At 54.0% G+C, this 14,067-nt stretch overlaps 1 protein-coding gene across 1 annotated transcript in view; it reads left to right on the top strand.

Moving 5' to 3' along the window:
• Window positions 1-12,971, top strand: part of PAPPA (pappalysin 1) — a 208,784-nt gene extending 195,813 nt beyond the window's left edge. Inside the window, exons 18-19 of the mRNA XM_027105071.1 lie at window positions 7,665-7,898; window positions 12,862-12,971. Of these exons, the coding sequence (XP_026960872.1) occupies window positions 7,665-7,868 (204 nt within the window). The 3' untranslated portion in view covers window positions 7,869-7,898; window positions 12,862-12,971. The remainder of the gene's footprint in view (window positions 1-7,664; window positions 7,899-12,861) is intronic.
• Window positions 12,972-14,067: the final 1,096 nt, after the last annotated feature.

Genomic DNA, 14,067 nt, shown 5'->3' with positions numbered 1-14,067 from the left:
CAGACAAAGTCCAGCACTCCTGCCGGCCCTGCGGAAGGAGTTCTGTGAATGCATTTTCCTTCCTCCTGACACATACACTCCACCCACTAAGATGGGTAGGGAATCAAGAGTGGGAAAGAGAATGATGAGCCAGCTGGCTCCAGAGAAGACCTAAGTCCACGAGGAGCTCCAACCCTGAGAGAACCAACAATTTAGGGTTGGCATCTCAAGCCCCATGCCTCACAGGTGTGCAAGGCCAGGGTCCAGCCAACTGGGCCCCAGTGCACGTTTCTCCCCCTGTCAGTCCTTAGTCTTTATTAGCATCTACCGAATACCAGACAGTGTCAAAGCGGCATCCTCACCTCATCTCACTCGCGCTCCCACATCCAGATAGCCACCACGTCCTCCCCGTTCTCTCTCTCAGGCAGCTTCTGAACTGTTCTCACCTGGCTCCAATGCCGCCACCCTGACTCAGGCCACCAGCGTCACTCTCCGGGGCCGCCATGCAGCTTCCTGACCATCTCCTTGCTTTCTCCTTGCCTCTCTCCAGTGTGTTGTTCGCATTTCAGCCAGAGTGGTTTGTTTAGAGCACAAATGTGATGGTAACAGTTCCCCTGCTCAAAGCCCTTTGTGAACCAGCGACCCCCATCTCCCTTAGGAGAAATCCCACCTGTGCATTCAGGACGCCTCCCCCATCACCAGTAAGACGGATCTCCCCTTCACCTGGGCATCCTCTGTGAAAAAGCCCCGTCCCCTTTTCCAGCCACCTCACTCCTAACCATCCTTCACCATTCAGCCCAGGTAGCCCTCCTTCCAAGGACCTTTTCCTGACCCTTCCACTGTGGGCTCCATGCCCCTCCTAGGGGTCCCCCCATTCACAGCATCGACCACACTGCATTGTAATTCATTTCACCTCCCCCCTCCCCCCGCCAGGTTCTGAAATGCCTGACCACAGCTTTAATCTTCCCTGTGTTTTCAGCACTTGGGACAGTGCCAAGCACCTAATAGGTGCTCAGGAAGCGACAGGGCATGAGAGAGAGCTGCAGTGAACATCCAGGCCAGGCTCCTCATTTTCCAGACGAGAAAGCCACTCACCCACCCAAGGTGACATAGCTGGTGGCGGCTGAGTCAGAATCGGAACCCAGGTCCCCCCCAACTGTGGACAGACTGAATCCAATAGGCAGCACCTGAAACACTCAGGGATGTCTGTGCACCCGAGTCATCCCCATCCCCGGCTGCCAGGGAAGCGGAAGCCAGTGCTGAGAACAAGCAAAGGCCAGAGATTACCGTGGCCTCACGCAGCCGATCAACTTCCCTCTCTCTCCCTTACGTAAAACTGTTGCTAACAGTTACCAGAACTGCTGAGCCGAATAATATTCTGGCCGTGGTCACGTTATCAAACCGAAACCCAGTCTGCCTGCGGCCTGCCAAGTACCTTTCATGGCCAGTTTGTATTTAAAGGAGAGGAAAATGTAAATTTATCAGACGACTCAAGCAGTTCTGTTTGGCAACTGGCAGAGAGGCCAGACACAAAGGAGCAGAGGGTATTGCTTGCCGGCTAGAAGAATGAGGGAACGCATGCCAAATGGGCTCCTAATACAATTGACGTTTCTAGTTTGTACTGCAAATGAATTTCCTCTACCCTCAGACCAGGGGCCTAAGAGCCAAATCTAGTATTCACCTCAGATCCCCTCTTGCTGCCTGTAAGCACAGCTGAAGCGTACGGCACAGAGTATCTTGAATCAAGCAGCTTGTGTGGAGCGAGAATTCTTTGCTTTCCAAACAAGTTCCAGATCCTGGCGAGAGAGGACAGGGACCGTTGCAGGGGAGGTTCACATACTCCTTCCCACGGCCACTAAAAGTACATTAGCAAATCAAACCTCGACTTCATTCATTCCTTGGGAGCCAGTATGATGCTGGATCTGGACTCTGAGTGTGAATCCTGGCTTCACCACTTGCTAGCTGGAGGACTTGGGCAAGTTGTTTAACTCTTTAAGCTTCAGTTTGCTCATTCATAAAATGGGGGAGGGGAAATACTACTACCTACCTTATAGTTTATTTGTGAGGGTTAAATGAGGTAATGAAAGTAAGGCATGCCTATGAGGAACCCCTGGAATTGTAGAGTGTACAACCTATGCCACCGTGCATGGCAGCCTTGGGGAAGGCACAGATGAACTAGCCTGCCTTTAAGGTCACTTCTAGTGGAGAGATGCCACATGGATCGTGATGTGCCACGTGGGCTCTTACAGAACCTGGAAACAAAGGCAATGGCTTGAAAGTTAGCCCTCTGTCGGCAGCTAGTCCCAGAAAGTCAGCCATCATGCATGAGGCCAGGATATAGGTTGGGGAGACCAATAGGAACCATAGGAACCTGACCTCTAGCTCACATAAACCTGTAGAATATATAGACTCTCTAGATGAGCGCCACCCTGGAGAACCTTCTGCTGTGATGGAAGTGTTCCATGTCTGTGCTGTGCAATATGGTGGCCTCCAGCAATGTGTGGCTATGGACCGCTTGAAATACAGCTAAGTGACTGAACAGCTAAATGTTACATTTTACTTAATTTTAAATCATTCAAATTTAAATGTAAACAGCCACACTTGTATAGTGGCTGCCGTATTGAACAGTTCAGCTGTAGAATTTATAGTGTTATTATCCCTGTAAACCAAGACAGAGAACCTTAACAATAACAGCTTTTAAAAAAAATGTTTTTTAAGTATTTCCTGACTGCCAGCCTGAAGCCACAGATTTTCTCTCACTTTGGCACCTCATAATAAACTTCTGAAAAAGAAGCGATGTGCCCATTTTGCAGATAAGGGAAGAAAGCCTGTGAAGCCAAGCTCTTGCCCACGGTTATGAGTCAGTAGGTGGCGATGACTGGCTCCAGGGCCCTGCTTTTCCCACTGTCTCCAGACATTTCCAGGGCAGGGAGTGGCAAAGGACAGGGATTCCATCTCCAGGCGACTGGAGAGAAGTGCTAATTGAGCATTTAATCTAACTCAGATGCCCCTGAGCTGTCCGAGGTGATAACACAGCGAGAAGCACTGTGGGAGGCTTTGTAGGTGATTAGGGGAGTGGGCTGTCTTGGGATGGGGACAGGGTCTGTGGGAGATGCATGCACAGGGGCTGCAGCAGGAGAGGAAGAAGCTAAAGGTGCTTTCGGAACGAAGTAATGCACTCGGTGGTGGACTTTAGCAACACAGCGGGAGCCAGAGAGGAAGGGTGGGAGTGGAGCCAGGAATGCACCCAGTTCTTTGCACGGATCACAGAGGAAGGATGGAAAAGCCTTTCTGCCACTAGTGGTGTGCAGCTGGCCCTGCCTTTCTGGGTCTGCTCTGGACTCAGCACAGCTCTCACATGTATAATGCCTCCCAGGGCAGGGGCAGCTTCTAGTTTCAGGGTTGTCACATGCTTGCCCGAGAATGCAGGGCTTCCCAGAGGAAGTCAGAGACATCCCAGGCCCATGTGATGTTGGAGGTGGGCCAGACCTCAGAGATTTTCTACTGCAGCACATTTACCTTATAGATGGGACCACTGGAGCCCAGAGAGGGGAAGCAACGTACCTCAAGTCACACAGCAAGTTATTGATACCAGCAGAGTCAGATCTGACACAGAGTCTCAGAGTCTCCTAACCAAGTCTCCTAACCAAGTCGTTGCACAAGCCACATTTTCTGCCCATCCTTACTCCTGGAGCTGCGTGTCACCCCTGTATCTCACTGGGAGGAAGCAAAATGCATGTAAGGCCATTGACTGGACACATAGGCAAAGAGTGAACAGCAGCTGTGATTTACTGAGCACTTACTACATTTCAGTCTGGGCTAAGTGCTTTACACAGACTACTTCATTTAAGCCCCACAGCATCTGGCACTACTGTCCCGTTTTGAAGATGAGGAAGATGTGGTTCAGTGAGGTCAAGTGGCTTGCCCACCTTCTACAACTAGGAAGTCCAGGTAGAACGGAGACTCCAGTTGCTAGGTCAGGCTGCCTCCAAAGTTTAACTGTTTATATCCTGCGCTGCACCCTGCGGTTCTGCCTGGCTCTGATGTTGCCATGTTTCTCTCTGCCATTATTTTGTTTATTTTCATTTCTGCTAAGTAGAAAAGGTCTAGGTCTCCCTCTCCACTCATCCCCCAGCCTCTCCTCTCCACCTCCCCTCCCCTGCATTGTAGTAAAGCTCAGAGGCTTACAGGAAGAGGTCTGGCTCTGGCCCCGACGACCTGCGTGACTTGGGCCTGCTGCCTCCCTATTTTGGTGGCTGCCATCTCTAGAGTGTGGGTGACGCTGGGGCTGATTCTGAAGTTCCCTTGGAGACAGTGCGACAGGGTGGTTACGAGCTCAGCTCACCCTTAGAGAGCTCGATGTGTGTGGTAAGCTCTAAATGCTTCACGTAACCTAACTCACTTAATCCTCGCGGTGACTTTCTCAGGCCGTGAACTGCAGGCTTATTTAACAGTTGAGGAAACTGAGGCAGAGAGAAGTTAAGGAACTTCCCCAAGTGGGAAAGTTGCAGAGATGGGATTTGAACCTGGGCAGCTGGCTTAAGTCCATACTCTTAACCATTACACCAATACCATTTAAAAACTCATCTTTCACTTCCTAGCTGAGCCTCAGTTTCCAAATCTGTAAAAGGGACATAATTTCTACATTAACTACATCGTTAAAAGCATTTTTAAATGTGCGTAGAACGCTTGGCACATACTAGGTATCTGATACTGTGTTGTATGCCTGCGGCTCTCTGTGGACCTGTGCAGCTGAAGAGGGGTCGAGAGAGCACAATATGCTCTTTTACAGATGCATGCACAGGCACAGAGAGGCACAGTGCTTTGCTGAGGGACGCTCAGCCCCCTGGTGAGAATTTTCCCCCTGGCATGCAGCACTGTGCGTTTGGAGCCAAGTACACACAGTGGGTCCCCTGCCCGTGGTCTCTGGTCTTCCCAGATGGGGTCCTCAATGTCAGGTCATCTCTGATCAAACTAGACTCAACATCATGGATCTTACTCTTGAGGGTACGCACCGGTTGGTAGGCAGCCCTGAGTGCACCAAGATCTATTCCCAAAGGAGGATTCGAACATCTGGAGAGGCTCCAGGAGGTCTGCCGTGCAGAGGGCACAGTAGGGGCAAAGGGATGGTGGTGGGAAGCAAGAGAGGTGTGCAGGAGAGACAGGTGACCCCAGACGAGCAGGAAGGACATGTGTGTAGCAAGAGATGGGGCTGGACATGTCGTCTGGGTTCCACTGTAGAAGCCTGCCCTGGACTGCCAGCCCTCAAGTAAGCCTTGTTTGAAAGTCCAGTCCAGAAGGATTCCGTCCTCTGTAAGGCCGATTTAGTCAGCAGCAGAAAGTGCTCGATGACCTGGGCAGGAGGGAGAGAGTCAAGAGGTAGCAAGACCAATAGCTTTATGCTCCCACCTTCTATAGTGGAGCCTCCCCAGTCTGAAATTCCCTGAGCAGATTCCAGTCAGTTCTAATACATTCTCTTTTGCAAACCGAGCTCTCCAGCCAGCTCTGGCCCACATAGTGCTGAGGTCTGCAGCCCTTCAGGGGCTGGAGGCCAAATGCATCATAGGCCCAGGCCAAGGCTCCAGGAAATTGGGGTCAATTTCCTACTCCCATGAGGGCCCAGCCGAATCACGGGGCCTGGGGCTCTGGGAGGGAGAGTCGGGGTTCTCTGAAGCCACATGAAGCTGCCTACACTTTCCCTGAGCTCACATGGAACCTCTGGGTGGACTCGGCAGTCATCCCACAGCTGCGTGCTCGGGATGGGCCACCCTTCTCGATGGCCACAGAGGCTTCCACCACAACTGGACCCTCCTCGTGCTGGTCCACGTGAGGCCCAGAGAGGGGCCCCCTTTCTCTCTAAATCCCCTCTCCTTGCAGCTGTTTTCTCAGACAGGGAAGCTTCAGCCTGCATCAACCCTTTCCAAGAGTTTATTTTTTCATGTGTTCACTCATTCATTTATTCCCGTATTCGTTCATTTCTTCATCGCTTGATTCATGCATTCATTTCTCTTCTTGTGTTTTAAACAAGTTCCTTCCATAACTGTCACCTGTTGACGCCATATCTTGTTAAACGGTTCTTGAGTGAGCAAAAATACTGAGTGACGAGTGAATGGACCAAAGGCCAGGACCTATTAAGTGTTGTGGAAGGCCCTGGGGATGCAGGGATGACTAAGGAGCTCATCGTCTAGGAGGGAGCAGTGGGGATAAAGAGGCAGTGGGTGTCAGAGGCCTTCGGGTAGTGTTCTGTGCAGGACCGGGGTGGTGTTAGGACAGGATGGCTTGTGCCAGAAAAGGTCTGTGCCGGTGTTTGGGCAGGAGGGCAGGGGAGAGGGACAGAGCAGACGGGAGGAGAAGCACGGCCGTGTGACACCTCATGGGGTGCATTCAGGAATGCAGGCGACTGGTGGAGTTCAAGGATAGCGGCGGTGCTGTGGGCAGCGGGGAGCTGGAGAATCAGGCAGAGTTAAGGCTCTGAGGGCTCTGGAGGCCAGACGCAGGGGCTTGAGTGGCAGCTGAAGGGCATGGGAGCCATTCCGCAGACATTTTCATTGGCGGAGCGTGGTCAGCTGCTCTGGCCCCACGTAGAGTTTCTCTTCTCATCCTAAACGTGAAAGAGGGAGACGCTATACAGCTTGTTCTCACACAGGAGGCCCCACTGTACAGAGACTACCCGTGGTTCTCCAGTTCCAAGGGGTAGAGTCCAGACTCCATAAGTGGCTGTTTAAGGCTCCACACCTTACCTGCCGTACCAGCTCTTCCCGACTCCCTCCCTCTTGAACTTGCATGTGCCCTTTGGCCTTGCACAGGTGTCCTTCCCTCCCTGTTCTGCCTGATTCCACACAGAATCTTGAAAACTCTTTTCAGTATGTCACCTCCTCTCAGAGGCCTTCCCAGCTTGCCCCTCACAACCGGTTATTCTCGCCCGGTGCACACAGCACAGTCACTGAACAGGGTCCTGAACCCAGAGTGGACACTAAGAAACGGTCTTTGGATTTAGGGGTGGTTCTGAAATTTCGACAAAGCTGGACACCTCCCGTTAGAATCTTAGATGTGCAAAGCGGTTTGGAGGAAGGACGACGTCTGCAGGCTGCACTTGCCCGTGACTTTGCAGAAGATTGACAAATGGGAAATGTTGCCTAATTTAAAGAATCAGAGGGGAGGGCGCAGATGGAAGTATCCCCCCACCCACCCTCTTGGTGGCATTATTGCTGGAATGGAATGGAGCAGAAGGGAGGACGGGAAGGGGAAGGAGAGGAGGGAATCCCTGGAAGAGAAAGCTCCTCAGCGGAGCCAAGGTCGCCTACTTAGCACGTGGCAGAGCCCTGGCCTGGGACGCTTTCTCATCGATTGAGAGGAAACGAGCCTTGGTGTATGCCTGTCTCCTTCCAAACAGCGCCAGGACCCATGTTTACTCACGGTACACGTTGGGGGTGCACGTGGGTCCCACCTTCTCAGTTAAAAACAAACAACAAGCAGAACACATTTCTCCGATTGAAATCCCTGAAAGAGCACTGCTGAGATTTAGGAAACCTGGGAGTTAAACTCTCCAGGATGCTTTGAGCAAGTTTGTTCCCACACTGAGTCCTCAGTTTCCCTGTCTGTAAAATGGAGATATTACAGTTCCTCTGTCTGAGGGTGGTTGGGTTTCCACCACTGTTAAGAACTTGTTTTTTTAACATTTTCAGAGCTCTGGGGAGATGCAACACTCAGAGGCTTCTTCTGTGGAGGGTGGGGTCTCTCTTGGTCCTGACTGTGCTTCTGTGGCGTTCAGGGGCACGGGAGCAACGTCATCCACTGCCGGAAAGATGGTACCTGGAGCGGCTCCTTCCACGTCTGCCAGGAGATGCAAGGCCAGTGCTCAGCCCCGGACCAGCTCAACAGCAACCTGAAGCTGCAGTGCCCTGCAGGCTATGCCATCGGTATGACGGGCGTGTCGGGTTGAGCAGTGGGAGGGCACGTCCTTCCAGGAGCTCGGGGCTCGCGCCCTGCCGAGGACTTGGGCAGCCGTGCTGTTTGAGACCTTGCGTGAGGCGCTGGGGAAATGAAGAGGAATGAGACCAGACCCTGTCCTCCCAGAGAGAGTTCAGGGCGTGGATGTTGGCAAAGCAGCGTTGGGTGAGCGTGCACAGTTGCACTGGAGTACAGAACAGCTGACCGGTGCCTCCGGGGACACAGAAGGCTCCCAGAGGAAGGGATGCTTATACAGGGATTTGCAAGAGCTTGTGGGGCAAGAAGTGGCATTCCAGGCAGAAGGAATCGTGTGGCAAAGGGAGGGAGGGATGAAAACACACACACATCCTGTTTAGGGAAGCAGTGGTGGTCCAGCGTGGCAGCCTTTGCTATTAGTCTTAAAGTTTATGTAGTGCTGATCGTTCGTAGTACCGACTGTGGTCAGTGCCGCACCAAGCGCTGCAGAGGCGTTACCTCGTATCCTCTCAGTAACCTTTAACAGGTGAGGAAATCGAGACTCAAAGGGATCTTCGCAGCCTCTCCTTCTCCAAAGCCTGAGTCCTTTCCACGGCATTCCAGCTGCCTCCTAAATAGGGATGAACCGTGTTTTCAGAATACTATTTGCGTGGTGATAGACCAGCTTGCCAAGTGAAGGGAGACGACCTGGGGTGTGACGCCAGGAGTCTGCCTGGTGGAAAGCAGGTGTCTGGACAGACGCATTAATCACAGGCCCGCGGCTTTCTGGGGAGCTGGGTGTGCATTGAGTCTAATCTCAGTTGAGGGCAGTGATACTGACCTCTTGGGCTGATTCCCTAATTGACCACGATGAAGAGCCCAGGGAATTGGATGTCCTTTCTCATGGCCAGTCCTGGGACAATCACCAGGGATGTCTGGAGCAGAAGGTTATCTGTGCAGGCACTCACTCCCAGCCACACAGAGTCAATGTGATCCTCACCTAGTAAAACGAGTTATCGTTTCATGTCCAGAAGGGAGGCCCATGGCTGGAGAGCAGAGGCGTGAGGGGGCCTGACCCCTTCCTTTTAAAGATGGAAACATGTAGCTTCCAAGTGCAGAGGTTCTTCACCTGAACTCAGAGTAGGGATCAGCCCTCCTGTGTCAGTCCAGGACGGGTCAGAAAACACCCACGGACACGGTCGCTGTCGTGCTGATTCCAGGGGTACTTTAAGAACTTGCCGATCCGCCGATCCGAAGGGCCCTGACCAGGAGGGTTGCCGAGAGGCGGGATTTGTAGGGCCTGCCAGTGTACGCTTTCTAGAGAGCTGGGGCAACAGGTGCAGCAATGGCACGTAGCTTTGGCTCTTCCATCCCAAGGCCAAGGCTTTCTCCTCTCCGTTACCCCTGAGGGGTGTTCATGGCTCTGGACGCTTCTGTCTGTGACGGGGTCCCTGTCCCCAGCTCAGTCAGGGCAGGCACCTGAATACTCAGTCACACTCACGACTGGCCTTGAGCAACCCTGGGAGAAAAAATTCTGATGAAAAACAGACCTCCTGCATGTCTGCACCGACACAATCAACACATATATTCATATACGCACAAATGCTTAACCAGATGCGCACACACGTCATGTGGTGAGCCCATGCCTAGCACGTACGCTTCAGCGAGACGCCACACACGTTCGCCACCCATAAACCCGCGTGCAGCTCGCACACACATACACAAACACACCTCGTGGCCCCTTTGCACCTGTACTGTGTGTACCTGTCACAGGCACATGAAAGTGAGCCAGAATGCCTGGCTCTCTGCTGGCCCACAGAACGGTCAAGAGGGAGGGGGAGGGGGTGACGGTAGCATTTGCTTTACCCACTGAGCTTCTTCATGGTCAGAGCAGAAAGGGAAAGCAAGCTGTCTGACATCAGAACCTGAATCTCCTTCCCTTCCTCATGCTCCCGCGGCCATGCAGATGCCAGTTTTATGAATACGGTGACCCGGGATGGGCGGTGGGCAGGTGAGGGCACACGGGGAGAGCTGAGAGAGTAGAAGCGGCCTGGGGCACTGAGGGGTGGCCGGAGGACGGAGGGGAGAGGCTTCTCTCCCCCAGCCCCCGGGCTGCTCTCCCTCCTGCCGCATTCTGAGCCCCTCCCTGGGCAGAGCCCATCTCACCAAGGAGAGGGACTCGACCAAAGGCCTGGTAAGCAGGGCACGGGTGACGTAGGTGTCCAGCTCGGTGGCTGGGGCCCACGTGCTGGGGCCACCCAGAGCAGCTCTTCCAGGGTCCCTCCCCGAGCAGCCTGGGGAGGCTTCTGTGGCAGTGAGGGGTCCTCAGAAAGTTGTTACTGCCACCAAGGCCGCTGCCACCATCCCTGCTCCTCCCGGGAAGGGGAGGCGGGGGCCGCGGAGATCACCAGTCTGTAGTGAGGCCGATTAGGCCTCATGTATCACAACACGGCAGCCTGGTCCTGAGGCCCAGAGCCGGGCATGGGGGAGGGGAGTGCCGAGGGGGGGGTGCGGGGAAAGAGAAATTAAGATGTGGCTCCCGCGTAAGGCGGCGGTGGCCTCCTGTGCTGACCTGTTCTTTCCCCCCTTTCGGGATAAATAACCTTGTCTGCTTCTCAGAGGCTGCGTCTTCTTTTCTCAAAGGATTTTATCATCGCAGCCTGGCTTCATCCTTGCTCCCTAAAATCTTCAGAACTGATCTCGTGACAGACACACACCACTGAGTGTCTCTGACTGCTTAGAGATCCCTCTTCTTCTCGTCACTCACCCTTTTTTGTCTTTTTGTGTGCCCCCCATTTCTTTTCTTTCTTCTGACCCTTCACCCCTCTCTGTCCCCTTCCACTGCTGCCTTCTTTTCTCTTCCCTCTGCGTCTCCGCCGTATCCATCACTGGGCTTGGAATTCAGAGAGACGTGGGCTTCCATTCACGGCCCCCTACTCGCCAGCTCTGCGACCCGAGCTTGCACGCTGCATGCTGTCGCCTCTGAGACGGGTGCGATGACACTGGGTGTGCAGGGGAACGAGGACCGGGAATATCCCCATCCCCACCTTCTGGGCTCAGTGGCCCCATGTTTAAATTAAAGAGGTTCCAGAGATTGTCCTGGACCCACCACCCCACCCTGGCTACCTCTTCAGATTCTGTGAGTCTCTTAGATTGAAGAGGATGACAAGGTGGCAACAGGAATGGCACTGGATAAACTATATATACATATACAAGTGTCTGTGTACATATAGCTGCATGTATGCATAAACATACTTACATACTGCGTGTACACACACACACACGCGCGTTTGGAAGGGAGCCTTTAGAATGGCTCACAGCATAGGATGTTTTTCAAGAGGGTTGACTCTTGTAAACCATTTAGTGTTCAAGGGTGGTCTTGGCCCTAAGGCAGGGGAATGACCTCCTTAGGGCCCTGGTCAGATTCTGACACATCAGTTCTTTGTCCATATGAATGAGCACTTTTTTGGGAGTCCTGGGGACATCCCATGGGATGAGCTTGATTTTTAGGAGACTTCAGAATCAGTGAGGTCAGGACAGAGAATGTATGAGTCAAATTACAGTCATCTTGCTAACCCACAGCTTGAAAGTCAGCTGAAGAAGTCCCTGGACCAAGGGCTTCTGTGTACTAACCCTGTCCCTGTTGGTCATGGCGCCTTCACCGACTCACTGCCTGATTCATGTTTTCATCCCTTTATCCACTTACTCAGTCATGTATTCATTCACTCATCCATCTAGGTACCCGCTTCCTCCACCACGAGATGCCTCATTCATCATTCACTCATTGTGCCAGTCATCCATTCATTCATTCACTCTCTCATTTCCTCAACCACCTATGCCCCCGTTCACTCTTGTCCCTTTCACTCACTTCACAGATACTCACTGAGTGCCTGCCATCCGCCACGCACAGTGCCAGGCTCTGGGCATAGCAGGGGGAGCGCGGGCAGTGCTGGCCTCCTGGAGTTACAGTCGAGCAGGGAAGAGAGCTGTTGGTACAACAGTCACCAAGCCAATGTGACAGATCTGTGCTGGGTGCCAGTGAGAGGGTTTGGCCCGTCAGGAATGGAGGTTTTCTCCGAGCAAGCGACACGTGGATTGAGGTCTGAAGGGTCACTAACTGGTCATACGCTAGTGGAAGAGGGGCGGGGATGGTCTCGAGGGCACAGAGGGTGCGAATGCAGGCGGTGTGGGAGGAGAAGTGTGGGGCTGAGACGTTGACGTTGCATTCACAGGCTCACCATTCATTTGGTTGACGCCTGCTGAGCAGACCCCGTGTGTCAGGCACTGGGTTAGGCTCAGAGAGGAACCGATCCCATCCCTGCCCTCCCAGGGCATCCCTGTTACTGGGGAAAGGAGGGACAGGGGGTAAGCCCAGCACCGGAGTGAGATTCCTCAGTGCCAAACTCTGCTCTCACTCAGCTGCAGAAATCAGGGCAGGCTTCTTGGAGGATTTGAGCTGGACTTTGAAGAACTGTTAGGATTTGACCGTGCAAAGGCAGATCGGGGGGACGATTCAGGAGACAGGATGGACAGGAACAGAAGTACGGAGGCGAGGAAGTGTGGTACTCCCATGCGAAACCGAGCACAGTCCGGTTGGTGGGAGGGTGTGAAGATGGTTAGTGGGAGATAAGGTTGACCAGACCGTGGGAGGCCATGGATGCCGAGCAAAGGGATCTGGACTTGGTCCTGGATGTGGGGAACCTTCGAAAGGTTTCTGAGCAGAGGCGGAGCAGGACCAACCTGGGCTGAGGGCTGCTGAGCGTGGTGGTGCGGGCCAGCTGGACTGGAGACAAGAGGACGGTCAGGGAGACCAGAGGTGGCGCTGCCGGGGCGTTCACTCCTGCCCACTGCCCTTGAGGGTGGGCGTCCCCACTCACTGGGGACCAGGGAGCGGCGGGGTCCACTCTGGGGGTGGGGCAGCCCCTGGCATCAGGAGATGGGGGCTGAGCCACCACCTCACTCTCGGCTTCCCCTCAGGGTCGGAGTGTGCCACCTCGTGCCTGGACCACAACAGCGAGTCCATCATCCTGCCAGTGAACGTGACCGTCCGTGACATCCCCCACTGGCTGAACCCCACGCGGGTGGAGGTGAGTGACTGGGGCCACCCACCTGTGGCTCAGGGAGGGAAATGACCTTGTTGACCACTTACACGCTCTGGTCCTGCATTAGTCCCTCTACATACGTGAAAGCATCTAACGGTCACATCTGCTCTGTGGAGTGAAGACTTGTTCACCATCGTTTTTCCAGCCCTTAAGTGTTTAATACCTTCCCTCTGACAGGCCCTGTGCTATGGACCTTTTATGTACTGTCCCGCTGAATCCTGATGACAGCCTAGGAGTTAGAGGACTAATGTGCCTAGTTTACAGATGAGGAAACTGAGGGCCGAAGAACACCTAGGTAGAAAGAGCAGAGTCAGGTCACAAACCTGTGTCTGCCTGACTGGAGAGTCCTCACTGGTCGGGACGGTGCTCTTGGCTTCTCTAATATAAGCTCTGGGATATTCCATAGCCTAGGCTTCTGGTATCTTTCCGTGCCTTGCTTATTCGGTGGAAAGCAATTAGTATGTGATACGGGGAACTAGTAACACCAGTTGTGTACGAAGCACCTACCGTGTTTGTGCACCCGGAGCTGAGCGAGATTCAGACCCCCACTGGTCTCCCAGGATGGTTATGTGGAGTGACGGCCACTGTCTGCATTCTGCCGTTGTGGACACTGAGACCTCAGGAGCGGGCGATGGCCCAGGGTGAGGGCTCGACCCCAAGCCTGCATCCAAGGGCTGTGCTCTTCCCACGGTCAGGCTGCTGGAAGGCCATGTTCACATTGGCGCTGGCCGCTCCCACATTCCTGGGTGTCACCCGATCACTCGGGACCCCACTCTTGTCCTCCGGGACAGCACGATCCCAGGCCTCATGTGCCAGCTCTGGGTACTGGCCCCTCACGCTGGAGGAAGTGAGAGAGGCAGGGCTGCAGGGCGGGTTCAGCCTTTCTGCCGGGGCGCTGGAGGCCTTGCCGTCTGCCCGCCCGCTGCAGATCCCGAGGCCGGGTGCACTGTTTCCCCGATGAGCTGAGAGCATGGCTGTGAGGGCTTACGCAGCACTCTGCACCTGTGGGCCTGGCGCTGGGCCTGGCCAGCGGCCCCCTGCGCCCCCGTGCGCCCCAGGGCTCTCCGCCCCTCCTTCCTCG

The sequence above is a fragment of the Aethalodelphis obliquidens genome, unplaced genomic scaffold (assembly GCF_003676395.1).
Source record: "Aethalodelphis obliquidens isolate GAN/ISIS:26980383/991018 unplaced genomic scaffold, ASM367639v1 scaffold7, whole genome shotgun sequence".
NCBI lineage: Eukaryota > Metazoa > Chordata > Mammalia > Artiodactyla > Delphinidae > Aethalodelphis > Aethalodelphis obliquidens.
The sequence above is the reverse complement of the archived record's forward strand: the minus strand, read 5'-3'. Positions and strand labels throughout refer to the sequence as shown.